This window comes from Ranitomeya imitator, chromosome 10 (genome assembly GCF_032444005.1).
Source record: "Ranitomeya imitator isolate aRanImi1 chromosome 10, aRanImi1.pri, whole genome shotgun sequence".
Classification (NCBI taxonomy): Eukaryota; Metazoa; Chordata; class Amphibia; order Anura; family Dendrobatidae; genus Ranitomeya; species Ranitomeya imitator.
In genome coordinates this window covers 24412850-24435958 of record NC_091291.1, presented here as the reverse complement: position 1 = coordinate 24435958, position 23109 = coordinate 24412850, and the positions used below count along the sequence as shown (strand labels likewise).

The 23109-nt window shown below is 40.7% G+C and overlaps 1 protein-coding gene across 1 annotated transcript in view; it reads right to left on the bottom strand.

Annotated features, from left to right (window-relative positions):
* The window catches only part of LOC138652045 (phospholipase A2 inhibitor and Ly6/PLAUR domain-containing protein-like), a 28415-nt gene extending 19685 nt beyond the window's left edge, over positions 1-8730 (bottom strand). The window contains exons 1-2 of the mRNA XM_069742760.1: positions 8576-8730; positions 3131-3244 (exon numbers count right to left, since the gene is read on the bottom strand). Of these exons, the coding sequence (XP_069598861.1) occupies positions 3131-3244; positions 8576-8627 (166 nt within the window). The 5' untranslated portion in view covers positions 8628-8730. The remainder of the gene's footprint in view (positions 1-3130; positions 3245-8575) is intronic.
* Between the last annotated feature and the right edge of the window lie 14379 nt (positions 8731-23109).

Below are 23109 nucleotides of genomic sequence, written 5' to 3'. Positions count from 1 at the left end.
GCTTCAAAAAGACATCTCTTTAGACACTTCATTGATCTAACTTTTCTCTGTTCCCTCTTTCTAAATTTTTCACAGACTCTGGTCCTTACTACTCATCCGTGTCCACATCCTTCATACACTCAATAGCACTTGGAAACTGTACCTAAAGAGATCCACGCTGGTGACTGGATCATGCAGTATTTTTTTAAATACCCAATTTATTATAATGATGAGTGGACCATAAATGACAAACACTTTTTACATATTATGCCCCCCTCCTATTTCCTTATAGATTGTAAGCTTGCGAGTAGGGACCTCTCTCCTCCTGTAACAGTGTGTGTACGGCTAATGTGGAAGACCGCTATCCGTATTAGCAGTGCTATGATGCATTGCACCTAGCGCCGCTCAAGTGACAGTAACGCCACTGTTGATCCACCAAGCGATCTGCATCCAGTGAATGCGCGGCTAACATGATCGATCGCTTGTGAGTGTAGCAGCTGAGTCTGCCTGAATTAATAGCCGCACCGACATTGGATTATAGTCAGTTGGCTACTGCAGGCGGATTGTCTGTCTGTCTGTAATTTATTGCGCTGTCCTGATGTGGCAGTGCACGTAGACATTTGTTGTATGTTCCTCAACACCTAGCAGTAGGTCGGGACACCTGTCTAATGCTAGGTGTTGATTTTGAATAGGGTCCAAAAAACAATACAGAGATAGGAATATAAAACAGATGTTTACGTGCACTGGTATATCAGCACAGCGCAATAAATTGCAGAGAGACTGACAGTCTGCCTGCAATTGCATGCTGGCGATAATCCAATGTCAATGTGGCCATTGATTCAGGAAGACCGCACCTACAGTTAATCAGATGTTGCACTCACACGCGATCGATCACGTGGATTCACTGGATGTAGCCCATGTGGTGGATCAACAGCGGCATACCTGTCACTTGAGTGGCGCTGGCTGCAATGCATCATAGCACTGCAAATACAGATAGTGGTCCCCCAAATTAGCTGTACACACACTGGAATTCATCTGGGTGTTGGATCTATCTGCGGCATGAATACTGATACTATAGCATGCAGTAACACTGCAATAAATCTATCTTACAGGATGGATTTATGGGATGGATTTATGTGAATTTTATGCTTTTTAACACTAGTATATGTTAATTAGGAAATAAAAGTTCATTTTTATTCACACTTTCTTCTCTTTCCCCTTTCCAACTAATCTACAGTCTTACCGGTGGAGTACACCAATGTAAATAAATGTCCAATGAGATATGACAACTTTATTATTGTAAAAGCGTAGTTAGGTAACGGTTTGAGGTCAAAATACTGGGAGAATAGCGCATCAGAGCAAAGGGTTAAACAAACAGTTGGTCAGAATGGGGTCCAAGATCAGGCAGTGATAGATCAACAAGCAAAGCAATGTGCACAGAGAAACCTAACCACACTAAGCTGAAGATACAGCTGACAGATCTCTTTGACTGCCAGGCTAGTTAAGTAGCTGAGTAATCAAGGGAACATGGAGCACCAGACGAGAGATGAGCACCTCCCAGGGAACAGGGAGCACCTGACAAGAAATAAGCACCTCCCAGGGAACAGGGAGCACCTGACGACTGTTCAGCACCTCCCAGGGAACAGGGAGCACTTGACGAGAGCTCAGCAACTCCCAGGGAACAGGGAGCACCTAACCAGAGCATAAAACCTTCCAGGGATCATGCAGAACCTGATGAGAGCTCAGCAACTCCCAGAGAACAGGGAGCACCTAACGAGAGCTCCGCAACTCCCAGAGAACAGGTAGCACCTGACGAGAGCTCAGCAACACCCAGGGAAAAGGGAGCAACTGACAAGAACTCAGCACCTCCTAAGGAGCACCTGATGAGAGATCAGCACCTCCCAGGGAACAGGGAGCACCAAACGAGAGCTCAGCACCTCGCAGTTTCAGACTGGACCACGGAGCTGTCAATCAAAACACAGACAGCTCAGCATGCCCCTGCATCAGACTAGATGACTGGGCTATGAATCACAGCATCTTAAGACACACTGAGGGGTGGAATCATTACAAAAGTGCTTTGGAATATGTTGGCTCCATAGAAATAAAAATGTGTTATTACTATTATGATATACTTGCCATCCTTTGAATTCCTAACCATTAGATACTGTAATCCAATATTGACTGAGTGTTGTTCTCACAGATGCTGGAATTGTTACATTGCATTAGTGCAGATAATCCTCTGTGAGCTAAAAAGCAGATTAATTCTCTTACCTGTCCTGATACTTTCAAAGTACCTGTCTCCAGATTCTTAGCTTACAGAGGATTGTCTCGACTGGATACCATTGTAACAATTTCTCAGCTCTGACAATTACTAGGTCTTTATACGTTTTCAGCCTCTGGATGTAACAGGAATCTGTCCATTCACTGACAACAGGTTGGGATTTTAAAAAAGGAAGGAATTTAAAAAAAAAAAGCAAAAATGAATTCAGAACCACATTCATTGTCAAATAGATCACTTAGGGTATATTCACACTTAGGTTTTTGAAAAGTTTTGCAGCTGAAATAACAGAAACTGTCCAAGTCCTCCTGAAAAAAACTCAAAACTCCACAAAAACGTAAAGTTTCGGCTCAATTTCCGCTCCAAAAAGTTGAAAAAAAAGATCAATGTGCACATACACTTAGAGTCAATAACTTTGTTGTACTTATTATTTGACACTGTTGTACTTATTATTTGACGCTGTTGTACTTATTATAAAAATACCTGTTACATTGGTTTTATGATTCTACTTGAAAGGTTTCATGACTGAAGATATAAAAGGAAGAAGAGACAAAAGAACTGTCCTATAATCGTAATTCAGGTCATCCAATAAAGGCCTGAGTCCATCAACCTCACCAAAACTCAAAAAAAGTAGAAAGGACTGGATATATAATATCAAAAAAGTAATCTTATTTATCAAACAAGCTAAACAAAAGGCTTAGATGTGTGTTGAAACTTTGTTATTTTTTTTTAGAATGTTCGATGAATGACGAAGATGGAGATAATCTTTTACAAGGATTTACAAGGCATTCACAAGCGGAGTTTCGAAGTAAGCACATCAGCCTCCTCAAGTCTACTAAATCTTATATTGAGAAATGCAATGGTATAACTCACCAGCGCGACTGTCGGAGTAAATGGATCCACACAATTGTCCGGAAGAACAAGACACGCTGCTGCCCGTGCATGAAGTCTTGTCAGACGTACACTGCGTGCACGAGAGAGCATCACCTAAATCACAGACAGCACATCGGTCAGCCCATTGCTCTACCACAATGTTATAGTATTTATCAACAATTTTTGGAACTACTACAACATTATTTTAAGTATTTATTATTGTAGAACTTTTATTATTATTATTATTATATAATTATTACTATTATCAGATAATGAGCAAGTGCAATATATTTCTGGCGCTTGCTTCTGGACTTTAACCCTGTGTACTTTTACAGAGCAGAGTAAAAGCTCCTTCTCTTGCAATCTACCTGGAACACTTACAGTCACGACTGTCACACACGGCTATGGACAATGGGAGAAGGCAGACGCTGTTTATCACCACTTCTGTCTTCTCCTTTGGGTACATAGCACTTAACAAGTAACAGATTTATTCCATAAAATCAAAATATCTACTTATAGCAGGAATTCACATGACCGTAAGAACTTTTCAACAGGTTATTGGTAGGAAAAAGTATAAAACCCCCAAAAACATAATTGTTGAAAAATGTAACAATTTTTTCAATAGTGCAGTAAGAATACAAGACTTTACTTATACAGGGTCACATTAAAAAAATGACATTATAAGGTGTGAAGACGGTAATGTATTAGATACAATTTACATAAAGTTTTTTTCTAAAATAAATACACGAAAAAAATAGGACTAATTTGTAAATATATTATTTTTATAAATACAAAAAGACAATTATAAAAAAAGCAAATATTGGTGTTATTATCGTACATATATCACTGAAATGGGAATGGATCAGATATACGGCGGATCGATGAACTAATTCCATAGGTTAAAAAGGTTTTTTTTGTATATTATTGTTGATGAATACTTAATGAATTTTTAATTTTTTTTTCTAAAATATTTATTATTATTTTGCAAGTATTCTTTCATATATCATAAATATAATAGCAATAAGGTATCAATACGTAATCAAGTTTATTCACATACAATTTATCTAAATCCACTCTTTTCGTATATCGTTTTTTAGAATAACCCATTATTGTTAATTAGCGTACATGGGACGTCTATAAGAAACAAAGAAAAACATATTAAAACATAGAAAAAAAATAGCAAAGTTGGTAGAAAAACAAACAAAAAAACTTGAAAAAACAAACAAACAAAAAATCGGAAAAAAACACACACACAAAAAAAATGATCTCACATGATGCGATTAATTTCATAATCTCGATAGTGAATTAAAAGTACGGTATGTATTCAGTATGCCTCTCTATGGAGAATATTTTTTTTTTAATATTATCCCCTCTTCTTGGAATTGTTGCCTTTTCGATTACCTGCAATTGTAGTGGTGCAATAGTGTGCACTAACCAATTTATTCCTAATGTTTGACAATTTTTTTTTGCATATCAATGGGGGGGGGGGGGGGGGGCCTTTTAATTTCCATAAGTTTGATGCAAAATGTATCAGTTTTTTAATTATTTATTATTTACATATTCGTCCTATTTCTCTCAGTTATCTGGCGCTGATAAAATATAAACACCTATACTCACCTCCAATGCCGGCGCTGTTCCTGCGGTGTCGGCGCTGTTCCAGCGGTGTTGGCACTCGCGTTTCTAGGGCTCACGTGTGGTTATTATGACAGGTGAGCCTTGCGCGGTCCAACACCTTCGGACAAATCAAGAGGAAGTCTGCTCTCTGACTTCCTCTTGATTTTCGATTTGTCCAATGGCAAGGACAGTGATGCAAGTTCTGATTTGACGCATGTGAGACCCGGGAACGTGAGTGCCGATGCCGCTAGAACTCCGTCGGCATCGGAGGTGAACAGAAATGTTTTCACTTTATTGGCACCAAACATTCAGAGCAAGAAGGGAGTTGTCTTAGAAATGGACAACCCCTTTAATGAAAAAAAAAAAAATACAAAATTAGGACTGATAAAAAGTGAGGAGACAAAAATGCAAAAATATAGTAAAATACATAAATACTAGAGTGTATTATTATGGTGGTCAATGAATTCGAGGACCAAGTCCCATTATGGGACCAGTAGATGTTGTAAAAAAATATCTTATTAAATGTAAAAAAAAACCATATCCAATTTTGACCTTAATGACCAGGCCAAATTGTTGAAATCTGACCACTAATAACTCTGAAATGCTTCAACGGATGCCCCATACATTATGCCTCAATAAAATGTAGATCCCCATATATTTTACCACCCCCATACATTGTGCCCCTATAAAGTGTAGATCCCCCCATATATTGTACTGCCCTATACATTGTGCCCCTATAAAGTGCAGAGCCTCATATATTGTACTGCCCCATAAATTATGCCCCTATAAAGTGTAGATCCCCCCATATATTGTACCACTCCCATACATTGTGCCCCTATAAAGTGTAGAGCCTCATATATTGTACTGCCCCATAAATTATGCCCCTATAAAGTGTAGATCCCCCCATATATTGTACCACTCCCATACATTGTGCCCCTATAAAGTGTAGAGCCTCATATATTGTACTGCCCCATAAATTATGCCCCTATAAAGTGTAGATCCCCCCATATATTGTACTGCCCTATACATTGTGCCCCTATAAAGTGTAGAGCCTCATATATTGTACCGCCCCATAAATTATGCCCCTATAAAGTGTAGATCCCCCCCATATATTGTACCACTCCCATAAATTATGCCCCTGTAAAGTGTAGATCCCCCATATATTGTACCACTCCCATAAATTATGCCCCTATAAAGTGTAGATCCCCCATATATTGCACCACTCCCATAAATTATGCCCCTATAAAGTGTAGATCCCCCCCATATATTGTACCACTCCCATACATTGTGCCCCTATAAAGTGTAGAGCCTCATATATTGTACCGCCCCCATAAATTATGCCCCTGTAAAGTGTAGATCCCCCATATATTGTACCGCCCCAATAAATTATGCCCCTGTAAAGTGTAGATCCCCCATATATTGTACCGCCCCCATAAATTATGCCCCTATGAAGTGTAGATCCCCCCATATATTGTACCACTCCCATACATTGTGCCCCTATAAATTGCAGAGCCTCATATATTGTACCGCCCCAATAAATTATGCCCCTGTAAAGTGTAGATCCCCCATATATTGTACCGCCCCCATAAATTATGCCCCTGTAAAGTGTAGATCCCCCATATATTGTACCACTCCCATAAATTATGCCCCTATGAAGTGTAGATCCCCCCATATATTGTACCACTCCCATACATTGTGCCCCTATAAAGTGTAGAGCCTCATATATTGTACCGCCCCCATAAATTATGCCCATGTAAAGTGTAGATCCCCCATATATTGTACCACTCCCATACATTGTGCCCCTATAAAGTGTAGATCCCCCATATATTATACTGCCCCCATACATTGTGCCCCTATAAAGTGTAGATCCCCCCATATATTGCACCGCCCCCATACATTTTCTACTATCACACAGTAAAATGCTTTTTAGAAAAAGTAATTTTTTTCATCGCCATATTCTGAGAGCTGTAGCTTTTTAAGTTTTTGACCAGCAGAGCTGTATGAGGGCTTATTTTTTGGGGAATGAGCTGCAGTTTTTTCTTTTGTACCATTTTGGGGCACATAACTTTTTTATCGTTTTTTTAATTCATATTTTTCAAGCACAGAATAAACAAAAAACAGCAATTCAGTTATTGTTTTTATTTTACTTTTTGGACCGTTCACCATAAGACAGATTTTTTTCGTTGGGTCGGTACGATTTCACCGTTAACAGATATACAGTATTTTGTTTTTTCTTATGCTTTTGATATTTTTACACACTAAAAACAATATTTTACAAAAATATAATTTTTGCATCCCCTTATTCTGAGAGCTGTAACGTTTTTATTTTTTTATGCCGAATGGCTTTTTTTTTCAGGACGGTTCTGGCGTTTTCAGATATACCATTTTTTTTTTTACACTTTTTTTCACTTTTTATTCACTTTTTTTGTGAGTCAGTATGATGAAAAGCGATATTTTTGGCATTCTTTTTAGTTATTTTTTTAACGACGGTCACAACACTGAATAAATGACGTGCCAGTTTTATAGAGCGGATCGTTCCGGGTGCAGCGTAGCCAAGTGTGTAAACTTTTTTGATTATTTTAGTTTTTTCACAAACGCTACGTTTTGGGTGGCGAAATGACTTTTTGTGATTTATGTGTGCATTTTTGTTGTTTTTTTTTACATATTTTATGTCACTTTTTCACTTAGTCCCACTGTTGGGGCATGTATAATTTTTATCACTGATCTCATGCACTGCAATACTTGTGTACTGCAATGCATGAGGCCAGTGAGTGAGTCACCGTGAGACTCGGATTATAGCTGGATCTCACAGGCCACCGAAGACTGGGGTCAACACATGACCTAAGGGTACCATGAGAACCATCAGGACCAACGTTTCTCATCAAGGGGGTCCGATGGTTACTAAAGGGGTCTTGTGACCCCCTTTTATCCACTTAGATACATTTAAGGGGTTAAAAACCGATACTACAGGGTTTCATCTGTCATGAACAGTTGACACCTGTAGGAATTGCGGCACTGCTGAGGAATAAGGACCTTAACGACCACGGTGAAAAGGCGTATCGGCGGTCATTAAGGGATTAATAATAAGAAATGTAGTTGTAAAAAAAAGAAAAATCTCAAAAATAACACATATTTGAAAGCGCCATGTTTGTAATGAACGGCGGTATATACCACCTATATAACGGTGCATTGTACCGCCCCATGGCGTAAAGATATTATAACAATCATATCAAATGGTGAAGAAGCGTCTAATAAAACGTGATCAAAAAGTTATAAGTTCCGAAAAAAAAGCTTTTGTTTGCCATACGAAACACAAGCAATACAATGGATGGAAAATTAGAATTTGGCCGCCAATCAATAAATGATTGTTTTTGCAATTGTGCAGTTATTGTACAAAATGATAAAACGTTATAAATCTGTTATCACCAATTTGTTACTGACCCAAAGAATAAAGTCAACACTTTTGGGGGGATATATTAAGGTTCTTAGACCCGAAATCGGGTGTTAACAACGTAATAACTCAGAATATTTTTGGCAGCTCAGAAATTGCACTTTTTAACTCACAGGTTAATGAACATAATAATAATAATAATAATAATAATAACCATAATAATAATAATAGTGCAAAAACAAAAAAACTGTAATAATCTTAATAATAATATAGATAATGCAAAAATAAAAAATAATCAAAATAAAAACAATAATAATGCAAAAATAAAAAACAATAATAATTATAATATTGATAAGAATACTAATGCAAAAATAAAAAATTGCAAAAAAAATTAAAAACAAAATAAAAATTCAGATTCGAAGATTTTTGAAAAATCTTACTTGTTGCTGCGAGAGCGGAGAGGAGACTCAGAATTCCAATCAGCGAGCTCATCGTTCTTCAACTGAGAACGGGTCTTATTGTGAGATGGAAGCTTTGGATGAAGTACGGTACTTATCACTTGGGTTTCTGAGGAGTGGAGGTAGGATGGGCCTCAGTAATTTCAAGCAACTAGAAATCTGCCCATTACTAAATAAAGTCCCAGGCTGACCTCTGATATTATTCTGGTTACTAATTTACTGTGGCACACCCAAGATAATGGAAAGGTGATGAGATTTAACCCTGCACTTGACGGCGGCAGTGTGATTAACAGGAAGCTGTAGTCAGAAAATGACCGATTGTTTCAGTAAGGTAATTGTATTAATTGTATTTTTTTTATTAGGAATGATTTACATTTATAATATGATAATTATTAAAAAAAATAGTAGTCTTGTATAATTTGGCTCATAGTTTCTTTATAATTAGAGGCAGTAGATAACACAGGATCCACCATTCACAATAGGTGATGTCACAGCTCACCTCCTCCTCCTGTACAATGACTGATAACATCTCTATATATAGTAGATAACACAGGATCCAACATTCACTATAGGTGATGTCACAGCTCACCTCCTCCTCCTCCTGTACAATGACTGATTACACCTCTATATACAGTAGATAACACAGGATCCACCTTTCACAACAGGTGATGTCACAGCTCACCTCCCCCTCCTGTACAATGACTGATAACATCTCTATATACAGTAGATAACACAGGATCCACCATTCACAATAGGTGATGTCACAGCTCACCTCCTCCTCCTGTACAATGACTGATAACACCTCTATATACAGTATATAACACAGGATCCACCATTCACAATAGGTGATGTCACAGCTCACCTCCTCCTCCTGTACACTGACTGATAACACCTCTATATACAGTAGATAACACAGGATCCACCATTCACAATAGGTGATGTCACAGCTCACCTCCTCCTCCTGTACAATGACTGATAACACCTCTATATACAATAGATAACACAGGATCCACCATTCACAATAGGTGATGTCACAGCTCACCTCCTCCTCCTGTACAATGACTGATAACACCTCTATATACAGTATATAACACAGGATCCACCATTCACAATAGGTGATGTCACAGCTCACCTCCTCCTCCTGTACAATGACTGATAACACCTCTATATACAGTATATAACACAGGATCCACCATTCACAATAGGTGATGTCACAGCTCACCTCCTCTGTACAATGACTGATAACACCTCTATATACAGTAGATCACACAGGATCCACCATTCACAATAGGTGATGTCACAGCTCACCTCCCCCTCCTGTACAATGACTGATAATACCTCTATATACAGTAGATCACACAGGATCCACCATTCACAATAGGTGATGTCACAGCTCACCTCCCCCTCCTGTACAATGACTGATAACACCTCTATATACAGTAGATCACACAGGATCCACCATTCACAATAGGTGATGTCACAGCTCACCTCCCCCTCCTGTACAATGACTGATAACACCTCTATATACAGTAGATAACACAGGATCCACCATTCACAACAGGTGATGTCACAGCTCACCTCCTCCTCCTGTACAATGACTGATAACACCTCTATATACAGTAGATAACACAGGATCCACCATTCACAATAGATGATGTCACAGCTCACCTCCTCCTCCTGTACAATGACTGATAACACCTCTATATACAGTAGATAACACAGGATCCACCATTCACAATAGGTCATGTCACAGCTCACCTCCCCCTCCTGTACAATGACTGATAACACCTCTACATACAGTAGATAACACAAGATCCACCATTATAATCCTGCTTGTGATGATATTGAGATGATTTCTTAAAAAAAAAAAGTTCTCTCTATAGAACCGTCTATTCAGACTTTTAAAAAGCTGTGACCAGACTGAATATTGCAAAATGTTTTTCGTATTTCATCTTAAATTTTTATATGAAAAATAGTGAAATAATACGTATTTTATACACAGCATACTTAATGAAAAAGCCTTGACATGTAAACAGTGTTTTGTACCAATAATGATGATATGTCAATTATCGTCACTAAACTACTCAGGGTCTGCTGTAGAGCTTTACATTTATTACAATTTATTCTAATCTATATGTAACAGACTCGGGACTGCTGGACACAAGGTTTTTATTTCATAAATAGTTCATTTTATTGAAAGTGATCACATGTAAGTAATAGTGCAATTCCATTACATTATTGATCAACTGTCTCTAAAGATTTTGAGTAATTTATGGGAGTGTGGCGAAACTCATATTAATCATCCATGATTCATAATAAACATAGATAAGACTAATAGTTACGAAACTGTGAAAAACGAGAACTAAGCAAGATTTGATTATCAAAGCTCGGTTATTTGGATGAGTTTTCCATTGGTTATGAGTAGAGATGAGCGAGCACTGAAATGCACGGGTGCTCTGTACTCGAATCGAGCAGGTCGGATGCTCAGGTGGCCTCGACTCGAGTAACAAGTATAATGAAAGTTATTGGGAAACTTGAGAATTATTCTGGCTGACTCTAAATGGAGGGCTGGGGGGAGGTTTGGGAAAATCGCTGAAATGGATGGAAACAGTTCTCAAATGGAATGGGAACAGCATGGGGAAGACGCCTGGGCGCATCTCTGACTCCTAGGTCGTTGCTGTGAACAATGTTGTCAGAGTTTTACTCCACTTTTATGGACTGAGGTAAAATGACTTAAACTTAAGGCAAAATAAAAAAAAATAAAGATATTGCCTCCTGTTATGACCTGGTGGTTAGGAGCACCCGGAATGACCTGATAGTTAAACCTCATACAGGACGAGTTCTGGGATGTGGGAGCTCTGCTGACCGCAATCCCTAATCCTATCACACACACTAGAAATAGCCGTGGAGCGCTCCTGACTCTACCTAGGCGCCTCGTCACAGCCTAAGAGCTAGCTAGCCCTAGAAATAGAAAATAAAGCCTAACTTGCCTCAGAGAAATTCCCAAAAGGAAAAGGAAGCCCCCCACATATATTGACTGTGAGTAAAGATGAAAGTCACAAACGTAGAAATGAAACAGGTTTCAGCAAAGAGAGGCCAGACTTACTAAACAGACAGAGGATAGGAAAGGTAGCTTTGCGATCAGCACAAAAAACTACAAAAGACCACGCAGAGTGTGCAAAAAGACCTCCGCACCGACTCACGGTGCGGAGATGCCACTCTGCATCCCAGAGCTTCCAGCTAGCAAGACAAAATCATGATATCCAGCTGGACAAGAAAACAATGAACAAATTAGATACTATCAGGAACTTAGCTTCTGCTGGAGTAGACAGGTCACCAGAAAGATCCAAGAGCGAACAGAACCAATGCAGAAACATTGACAGCTGGCATGGAGTAACGATCTGAGTGGAGTTAAGTAGAGCAGCCAGCCAAAGGATAAACCATGTCACCTGTGTAAGGAACCTCAGAAGCAGCAGCTCCACTCACAGCCACCAGAGAGAGTCCATGGACAGAACTCACCGAAGTACCATTCACGACCACAGGAGGGAATTCGACAACAGAATTCACAACAGCCTCCTACACCCTTTAACAGTCGGGCTAACTCTCACCTTATTTCCCAATGGCCTATGACTAAAGTAAATGACATAGTAGATTGAGAAATAAAGCTACACCCAACAGTAGTCACCGGTAAATGTATTTTTTTAACATTTTAATACCTTATCTGCGCATGTGGTATGTGTGACATGGTCATACACATCCTGTTTAATTTATGAAGGAGGGACTCAGAAACTTTTAAAGCTCATGAGGACAATGCAAGAACTGCCAAAAATTTGAAAGAAGAAGGACCCCGGTACACCTTGTATTACACATCAAGGAGGGATCATACACATTCTGTTAAAATTGCTAGATAGTAGGACTCTTTGACTCATAAAGCCTATAAACTAAGTGCAAGGAGAGGCAAAGAATTAGAAGGAGGAACTGGAAAACACATAGAGGTGGGCCTTAGAAAACATTTTTTCTCATTATTAAGGAGTGGTATTCCTAGACTGGTCAACGATATGCACTAAGTGCAAGAACTGCCAAAACTTAGAAGGAAGTGGGACTCCGATACACCCTGTATATAAAGGAGGGTCCCATACACATTCTGTTGTTAGGTATTGGGACTTCTAGACTCACAAACTACGTGCAAGGACTGCCAAAAATTAGAAGAAGGGACTTTGTGAGGGCTGCCTAATGAACCTCTAAAAATTTTGAGTGAGGGCTGCCAGATGAACCTCTAAAAGGTTTGAGTGAGGGCCACCTGATGACCCAATCACCTGAAGACTCTAAAGAGATATAGAGTGAGGGTCGCCTGATGACCCGAAAAGATTTTGAATGAGGACTGCCTTTGATCCTATAAAGATTTAGAGTGAGGGCAGCCTAATGACCCTATAATGAATTTGAGTGAGGGCCGAGTGATGACCCTATAAAGATTTTGAGTGAGGGCTGCCTGATGACCCTATAAAGATTTTGAGTGAGGGCTGCCTGATGACCCTATAAAGATTTTGAACAAGGGCCCCTCGATGACCCTGTTCATATGGTAGAGGAAGAGTATGAGACAAAGAAAAAAACATGAACCATATACCCTTTTTTGGGTTGGAAGGGATTCATGGGTACAGGCCAGAAGAAAGGAACATCGAATAGGCTTTATGTTCCGCTGCTATCATCCTGTGTTAGCGTGAGGGCAGCCTAATGACCCTATAATGATTTTGAGTGAAGGCCGAGTGATGACCCAGTAAAGATTTTGAGTGAGGGCTGCTTGATGACCCTATAAAGATTTTGATCAAGGGTCCCTCAATGACCCTGTTCATTTGGTGGAGGTGGAAGAGGAGGACAAGACACACAAAAAACCATGAACCATACACCCTTTTTGGGTGGGAAGGGATGCATGGGAACAGACCAGAAAAAAGGAACAATTGAATAGGCTTTATGTTCCGCTGCTATCATCCAGTGGAGTTAGAATTCTGGGCCAATCTAGGCCTTCTTCATTTTGATAAGAGTCAGCCTGTCAGCAGTTTCAGTTGACAGGTGGATGCGCCAATCAGTTATTATGCCTCTGATGGCTCTAAATCCCGCTCTGATAAAACGCTAGTGGCAGGGTAGGCCATCATCTCCAAGACTTAGAAGGACAGTTCATGCTACGTGTCCAGCTTGGATAGCCAATAGTTGTACGGCACAGAGAAATCATGGAGAATGCTGGTATGGTTGACTAGGTACTCCTTCACCATCTTCCAAACCTTTTCCCTCCTTGACTGACTACCCTGCACATCAGGTCCTGGGAACTGGGAGGGTCTAATGAAACTGTCTCAAACCTTTGATAGTGTTCCCCTGCATCTACTGGACCTGGTGTGTCTCTCCCTCATCTCTCCTCCTTGATTGCCCAAGGATCTATGACCTCTGTCGCCAGCATTGTCAAATGGGAATTTTTATACCATTTGTTGCACTTGGGTCTTCTGGTATTGCACCATTGTACTAGACCTCTCTGCCGCAGGAGGGAGAGATGGAAAGTTCTCCTTAGAGTGTGGGTTGAGAAGGGTGAGCCACAAGTAATCATTGTCCACTAAACTGCATATAATGCGAGGATTACAGGAAAGGAAGCGGGACATAAAGTCAGCCATGTGAGCTAAACTCCCAACAGGCAAGACTTCCATGTCCCCACAGGAGGCTTACTCTCCATTTCCTCCTCCCTCTCTTCCTCTTCAGTCTATCCAGGCCAAACAGATGTGATGAAGCAGGTGTGGGTAGTACCCTCTGTAGTGCAGGCAACAATCCCCTGTTCCTCTTTCTCCTCGGCCTCCTCTTCCTCATTAGCACCCTATCGACGCTGAGAAGATGAGATGAGGCTGGGGTGAGTACTATCACCCTGTGTTCTTTATTCCTCCATCTCCACCTTGTCCACATGTACAGCTTCCTCTTTAATTCTGAGCAGCGATCATTTGAGTAAACACAGAAGCAGGATGGTTACTCCGATTATGGCCTCACCATCTTGGTTGATTATTCAAAGTTTTGCAGAATCTCACAGATGTCACACATCTATGCCCACTCATCAGCTTTCATGTGCAGAGGCTGACCAAAATACTGACGTGCCTTGCCAACATGTGTAACATAGGGTTCAAAGCATGGTCACGTCACACACCAGTACATGAGCTGGCACTTGCAAGCTCTCCTGCAGCTCTGCCAGAACGGTGACAGCTGTAGCCGACTTACGGAAATTGCTGCACACGGTGTACCTTCACAAGTAGCTCAGACAGATTTGGGTAGGTTTTCAGATATTGCTGAACCACTAAGTTGAGCATATGGGCCAGGCATGATACCTGTGCGAACTTGCCAAGAATTAGAGCTGCCACCAGGTTATAGCCATTATCAAACAGGCCTGGTTTTAGGTCCAGCAGCGAGAGCTACAAATCTATCTGGTCTGTTAGACCTTTCCAAAACTATGTGAAAGTTTACTGTTTGTCACGCAAACCAATTAGTTTCAGCAGAGCCTGTTGCCGCTTCACTGAGGCAGTGCTTCCAGCTTGCGACTGATATGGTTGACGTACTCCAGTATGACAATTCAGCGATGGAGGAGGAGGAGGGGCTGCAGGAACTGGTATAGGAGGTGGGTGGAAAAACATGATGTATCTAGGGCTTGCAATCCTCTGAGTCAATAACACATGTGCTGTCCCAGGGTTTGACTCGGTCCTGGCCTCCACTAGGTTCACCCAGTATGCCATCAGGGAAATGTAGCGCCACTGGCCACAAGCACTTGTCCATGCGTCAGTCTTTATGGGGACCTTCCAATTAATTGCATTGGTCAGGGCATGACTGATGTTATTGGACACGTGCTGGTGTAAGGCAGGGATGGCACACCTGAAAAAATAGTGGCTGCTGGGAACCGAGTACTGAGGGACCGCCGCTGTCATGAGGTTGCAGAAAGCCTCAGTTTCCTCAACCCTAAACAGCGACATTTCCAGGGCGGGAAGTCTGGAAATGTGACCTTATAGTGTTTTGGGCCTGTGCGTGGGTGGCTGGGTACTTTTTCTTTCATTCCAAGACATGGGGTAGGGACAGCTGAACTCTGGGGCAAAAAAGTAAACATTGTTGCTGATGCTGCTTGCGAATGTGCAGTGACAGGAGCAATGAGGGAGCACATAGCACAGGGGAAGATGCAGTGGTGTCACGTGCAAACACAGATTGTGGACCAAGGTGTTTGGCCCACCTAGTAAGGTGCTTTGAGGACATGTGCCTGAGCATGCTGGTGTTGGTCAGGCTGGTAGTGATCAGATTCCTGGTGATATTGGTATGGCACAGGTTGCAAATTACCATTCTTTTATCATCCACACTTTCTTTAAAAAAATTACCAGACTGGGGAACACATAACCCTTGGCCTGAGTAACTTCCCGTGTGTGGGTGCTCTGGGGAGTTGCTCACCTTATCCTTCTAGCCGCTCCACTGCCTTGTCCTGCCTGGTGTGGTGGTGTGGATCCCTCCACCTCTGAGCTGCTTTCTGCGCTCTACATGGTATCATACCAGGTTGGATCAGTAACTTCATCATCCACTACCTCGCCTTCCACATCTGCACTCTGGTCCTCCTGGTTTATTGACTTGTAACAACATCACTTGTTGACAACTGTGTTTTATCATTTTCTACCTCTTGCGATACTAATTGCTGTTCCCATTAATTGTCCTCATCTGACCGTGATCAAATATTTGGGCATCACTACACACATTCTCTTCATGTCCCACTGGGTCTGGTACTTCACAGGGGGATGTCACAGTGGCTGACCCGGTCCGTGGCCCTGGGACATGAGTGTTAAAGGGACAAGTCTTTAAGGGGAATGTTTGTGACGCCACCTGTGGTATTCGGTCAGGGTGACCGTCGATGCTTTAGGGGTCAACTGGGGTGATGATATGGCAGCTAGATGGTATACCTTCCCACAGGTGAAGTATGTCCCCAGGGCTTCCCAGTGTGTAGATGGTAGGATGGTGAGAGGCATAATGAAGAACGAGGACACAAGGTTGCAGTCTCTTTACCTTAACTGAAGACTTCAGCATCCACAGTCCAGGGCACCAGATCAGAGGGCAGGCAGAGTCCAGCCGGTTTGGAGGCAAATCCAGAGTCCCCTTGTCCAGGTGGAAATAAGTAGCCTTCCCTTGCGCTGTAGTGGTGTAGTCCCTTACTGGCTATGGCTTCACATAAGGGTCTTACAGATGTGGTGTTCCATTCTCTCTGTCCCCCATATAGGATAGGACAATACCCGTATGACTGGTGACTTGAGCCTGTTTATAGGGTCTCTTAGATAACCCGGCTCTGTAGATGTCACCATGCCTCCTGGGTGTAGGTTTGGACAGGTAACCTGCAATTAGCTGTCCTGCCGGTCTCTGAAATAAGGCGTAGAATTCCTTACTCCCTCGGTGTTCCGGCTACCGGGATGTTGCATCTCAGAAGGAGACAGCTTGAGCGGGGCTGGTCTTCTTCTGGTATCCTCTCCTTTGCTTTCCTTCACGCTCGCTGCAATACAATTCTGTCTTTCAATGTCTCTGGGAGCTGCAGCTCTGAGGGCATGCACAGCTCCTTTAACCTTCTGTCCTTCTCAGACTCTGGTCTGGAACTCCTAACAGAACTCCTGACTGGAGCTCTGTCTGGAACTGACTCCTGTCTGGAACTGACTAACTTTCCCTACAGACTACTAGTTACACATATGTGGGGAGTGACCTAATAAGAAGCTCCCCCAGGTGGTCTGGAGTGTGAAATGTGTTGCCTATTTGTAATACCTGGATGTACTTATCATTCTTTGCCTGCAAATGAAGCATCACTCTCCCCGAGAGGAAAGCAATACCACTGCGATGACCAGGACCCTGGGGCACCGCAGAAGTGTCATAAATTTGGCACAACAATGGCATTACCTAAAACTGGGCATGTCTCAAAAAAGTGATGATTAGATAAAAGAGCATTGGTCTGAGAAGCTGCCAAGAGGCTTACAGCAACAATAAGAGAGCTTCAGGAATTTCTGTCAAGTAAATTTTTGTCCTGCGTATGAAAACATTCTTCCACATTCTTCATATGTTTGACCTGTGGGTAGGGTGGCAAGACATAAGCTTCTTCTTACAAAGAAAAACATCCAAGTATGGCTAGATTTTGCCAAGTTCTACATTAAGTCTGCCAAAATCATGTGGGAACATGCTATAGTCTGTATATATCATGGTTGGAGTTATTAATCGTAATTTTAAAAGGTGTGTTTGGCGCAAAGCTGACACTGCATATCTTCAAAGGATCACCATCCCCACAGTGAGGAATGGTGGAGGCAGCATTGTGCTTTAAGTCTGTTATTCAGCAGCTGAAACTGGGGCTTTTGTCAAGGTGGAGGGAATTATGAACAGATCCAAATATCAGTTTTGCAACAAAACCTTCTGTTCTCTGCCAAAATACTGAAGATTAAGAGGAATTTCATCTTTTACTATAGAACTAAGCATGGCTACATATCTATAGAAAACCATCTTGTCCAGATTAAAATCAAAGTTTTGAAATAGACCAGCCCAATCCCAAACCTGTACCACATTGAAAATCTTTGGGTGACCTATCGAGAGCACTGTGCATCACAAAAATGCCCCTGGAGTCTGACAAATCTGGCGCTACTGCAATGAAGAATGGGCAAAGATTGCCAATTCAAGATGGGTCTTGGTCATAGACTCCTTCGAAAAAATTGATTGAATGCTGTAAGAAATAAAAAGGACAGAACCATCCTAAGAATCCTACAGTGACATCAAAGCAGTGCCCAATGGGTCAACTTGTGCGACCCCCTGAAGAATTAAACCATGATCTCAGTTTCCTGGAAATTCTGAGTTTTATTTGACTGTCATAAATTTCTTATGCGTGACTATAAAAGATAAGGCAAGCAAACAGCTGCTATTTAAAAACTACACCTCCTTTCTGTTTAAAGGAAACTTCATGATATTTCTTTAGCAAGACAGAGACTCTGATCTACAGGTATCGTAATCCTTGTCCCCGAAAATTGTCAACGCAACCCAGCTTCCTCGGTGAGTCTCTCCCACAAAAGATAAAGCAAATGGTGATGACTATTTTACTGAAGAAGATTTACGAAGGAAAGACTTATATTCCAAAGAGGAAGATCTCCTGTCATAGCAAGTTATCTTATCACTGACATGTGCCTCCTCGCCAAACATTTAACTCGACTCAGGGTGTATGTAAGAAATATAGAAAAAGGTAAAGAGGATCAGGGGTGGCTAAAAAATAAATTTTATTGGGAAATTCTAAAAATAAATGACACATATTGTCGGGCACTACACACTGTTAGGACAGGTCAACGCGTTTCGACATGTGGCTACTCAACCTGATCCGTGTGAAGCGTTGGCTGTCATCAGGGAGTCCAAACACAGCACATGGTAAGGTGACTTTACTACTTTTCTTTATGTAAGAAATATCTGCATTTTAGAAGAATTTGAATGGGGACCATTGTTTCGTTTTGGTGGAGCTTCCCAAAACTGTGGTAAAAATGCCGAAAGCCTCAACATTTTTGTGCAACTGTGTTGCCTTGTTTCAAAGTGTTTTATGCAAGTTTCAGGTCTAAACAACTTGATGACTCACTTTAGGATTACCAGTTCTTCACCATTGCTGTACAATGGTACACAAGGGTATCCACAGTAGCTATGACCTTGGTGCTGGAGACGGCTGATGATGTCATCACGCCGACACTTAACAGAAAAGGCGGCCAGAGGTTCCTTGGACCTTCGCTACCATTCTGCATTTCTGGCAGGAAAAGCTTCCTGCCCGGAGATGTGATCCATCAACAGTGGCACAAAAAACATTATAATGAGGGTAATCGGGTCATGGGCACCCCTCCAGGTGGTATCCCATATTGCTCTCATTATAATTCGCCTACGGCCATACAAGTAGCCGTTTATACCCGTCTTTTAATATTATTGCTAAAAGTCAACATAAGCTGGATTGAGCAACCTTTCTAGTCTCTATATGTTTAATATGGTGCGTCTGACTCAGAATACGACACCACGCCATTCAGATTTTTAAATCGGCGTCTGGAGTCCAGAAAAATGTAAGAAAATTTTTGTCAACACTGGTGCATCTTTGTGGGTGAAGCCTACTTTGTATCTTCAGAATGAGATTGTTGCTCTGAAGTCCCCCATGTACATTAGGTAAAAGTAGGAGGAAACCAAATCTTGGATATTTGTCAAACTAAGATTTATTAAAAGAGAAAGATAAACATTTGTCATTTATTTTCCAAAGATGTTTTAACATATATTACAAAAGCAATTTCAGCAGTAGAAAACACGCAATGGCTGGACTCAGGAGGACTTTATGGACACTTTTGCCACCGTTTGTGCAGACATACTTAATTTCCGTTGTCGAATCTCCGACTGTCTGAGACATGTTGCCGATATCACAGATGGATTTTGTGGCTACTGATAATGGGCTTGGTCCTGCAAAAGACACACGTACAACTATTCTTCCACAAATATGAACAACCTTGAAAACATAGCATCCAATGAAAGTATTATCCTCGAAATAAATCTGCTGTTTCACCCAAATTAAAGATGTGACAGGCTAGTAAATGTTAAAGTGGCAAAATAGAAATATTTGTAGTTAATTGTCCCTCGTATTGTATCCCTCCATGTCAATCGGTTGCATAAAAAGTGTTAATAAGTCAATGTTTCCTAGTTATTCCTATTTGTTTATTAAAAGACGATGGATAACATTACAGATCTTCCGATGGACATATTGAAGAACCAATTAGTGAGAAACTGTTCTTTTCCATAGTTCAGAGTCTACTGTATAAGGGATCTCATCTAGATGATTTGCATATTTAACCACTTCGCAAAGCAGCCAATTTCTTTTCTTTCCTTCCCTTCTACCAAGAGCCATAAAAGTTTTATTTTTCGCTCCGCATAGCTATATGAGGGCTTTCTATTTGCAAGACAAATTGTACTTTTGAAAGGCATGACTGATTTTATCATGTGATGCACTGGAAAGTGTGAAAAGATTCCAAGTTCCTTGTACATGATTCAGAATCTCTTCTTTGTATCTACGTTACTCCACTTTCTACTAAATCTTCTTTTCTCTTACTCTATGGTTTAGCCGTTAATCCTAACAAATGGAGATAAGTAAAAAGATTCTAAACAAATCAAATTTGCTATGATTTCCCTCATAATTTGGAGTTTGCAGAATCTGAATTTCGAGAGATTTCATTAGTGCAAATTCATCCAAAATTCTGGCAAGTCGTTGGCCATTTTCTTGGATTCTGAACGTGGGGAAATAGTTATAAAACACTAAACTTTCATGTTCAACTTTTCTCATTCTTGCGTTTACTTGTCCCACCAACATTGCTCCCCACTTAGCCTTCAACTTCCTTATTCTTAGACTAAGCCCCATGCGGCTACTTGTGTAGCATTACATGCCACTGTGTGAGGCATGGAACATATCATTAACATGTATCAGGCCATATGTAACCTTGTGGGGCATAGTCAGCGGTGGCCTACATCAGAAGACCCAGACGAGCACCAGGTCAGAAACGGACAAGACGGGACAAGTTTTGTGAAGACTGAGGAGAAGTGAGTAGAACGTATATTATTTTTTAATTCATCCCCAGCAGATTCAATTCAATTTGTATTTGTTTTATGCAAATAAAATCTCTTACGGTCATGTGCCAACTAGCTTCTCATTAGCTTTTTTCATTGCTTTATATACTTATGATTGCGTGACTTCCCACTCATGCTGAAGATATAGTGGATTCCTGACAGTGAGCTTATTACACAATATCGGGATTTTGAAATGTGAATTCACATAACGAAATTTATTTTGAGCCCGGAAAACACTTTTATGCATTTTGCACTTATGTCTTGTGCAAGGTCATCAAATCGAAGAACATTTCACTGTCAATGAAGACATGTCTTGTATATAGTTTGTTATTTTCTTTGGTAACATACTGATGCAAAACCTGAAAGTTAAAGAAACTAGATAGGAGAAGAATAGACACTTTTGAAATGTGGTGTTGGAGAAGGATGCTATCAATACCATAGATGGCAAGAAGAACAAACATCAATTTTGGAGTAAATCAAGCCAGAAACGTCACTCGAAGCAAGGATCACCAAGCTATGACTTGACTATTTTGGACCAATCATACGAAGAAAGCAATCACTGAAGAAGGACATTATGGTTGGAAAAATAGAAAGAACATGTCAAAGAAGAAGGTCAGCAATTCGATGGCTTGATACTATCAAGATAATGGCAGAGAAGATCCTGGTGGAACTATCTTGGCTTCAACAAGATTGAACGTCTTCCAAAGTGTTCATCCATCAAGCCGCCATGGCCCAAGATTGAGATGAAGGCTGTTAAATAATAAGTAATAGTCCCGTGAAAAGCTAAAACTTTATATGAGTACAGCGGGTGACAATTTTTCTTTTAATCGGCAAAGTTAACAGTTTGAAAAGTAAAAGTAACATTACAAGTGAAGGATGACCAAGAGATTCTTGGATAAAACCAAATTTATTTAAAAAAAAAAAAGTTTGGCAATTGAAGGAACAATGTAAAATATTTCATTCTGAAAACATTTGGCATTTTTTGTAAGGATATATAAAAAATCTAAAATATTTAATAGAACAATTTTAGGAGAAGAAGACACAAGATGCCCGGAGTTAGGACCAACTTATGGACACTTCTGCCACCACTGGTGCAGATAAATTTCACTTCCACTGAAATATCTCCAACAGTTTGCGACTGGCTACCAAGGTCACAGACGGATTTTGTTGAGCAACCTCGAATAGCTAGAGAAGACGACTGTGATCCTTCAAAGATGTAAATGATTAGAATTACAAATATGCATTGAGTAAGAAGATTGTTAAAGTAAAAAAACAGGTTTGTAAACTACTGATGTAAAATGCTGACCAAATACTGAATGTGTGCCTGTGTCCTAAACCTTACAAACATCAGATTTAGGCAAGGGGCAGATGAGCATATGAAAAATGAAAATCAGAATTAAACTTGGATGACTTTCATTCTATTTTTATCTATGTGCCATCTACGTTTCAGTTTTTACATCCATGTGACATCTGTTATCTTACATCTACAGCAGGGGTCTTCAAGCTGTAGCTCGAGAACCACATGTGGCTTGTGGGCCTATGATGCGTGGCTTGCGGTTGTCTGCCGGCTTGGTGCATTAGCATCAGGTGTATCAAACAGTTGTTAAGATCAGATCTCTAGATGGTGACTTTATTGTGTAGTCGTGAACAAAAGAGAAGATCTGAATGGGGGTAAGATAGGAAATCCTGGAGCTTGGCGCACTGCCTTGGTGTGATTTCAATGGAAAAGTTTTGGCTGTCATTATACCGTTATTGGGAGCTCTGGGTGTCACTAATGTCAGGTCAGAAATGATTCAGGAACACACTCTATACATTGTTAATGTGGTAAATGACTATTCTAGCTGCAAACGTCTGATTTGTAATGCAATATCTTCATAGGTGTA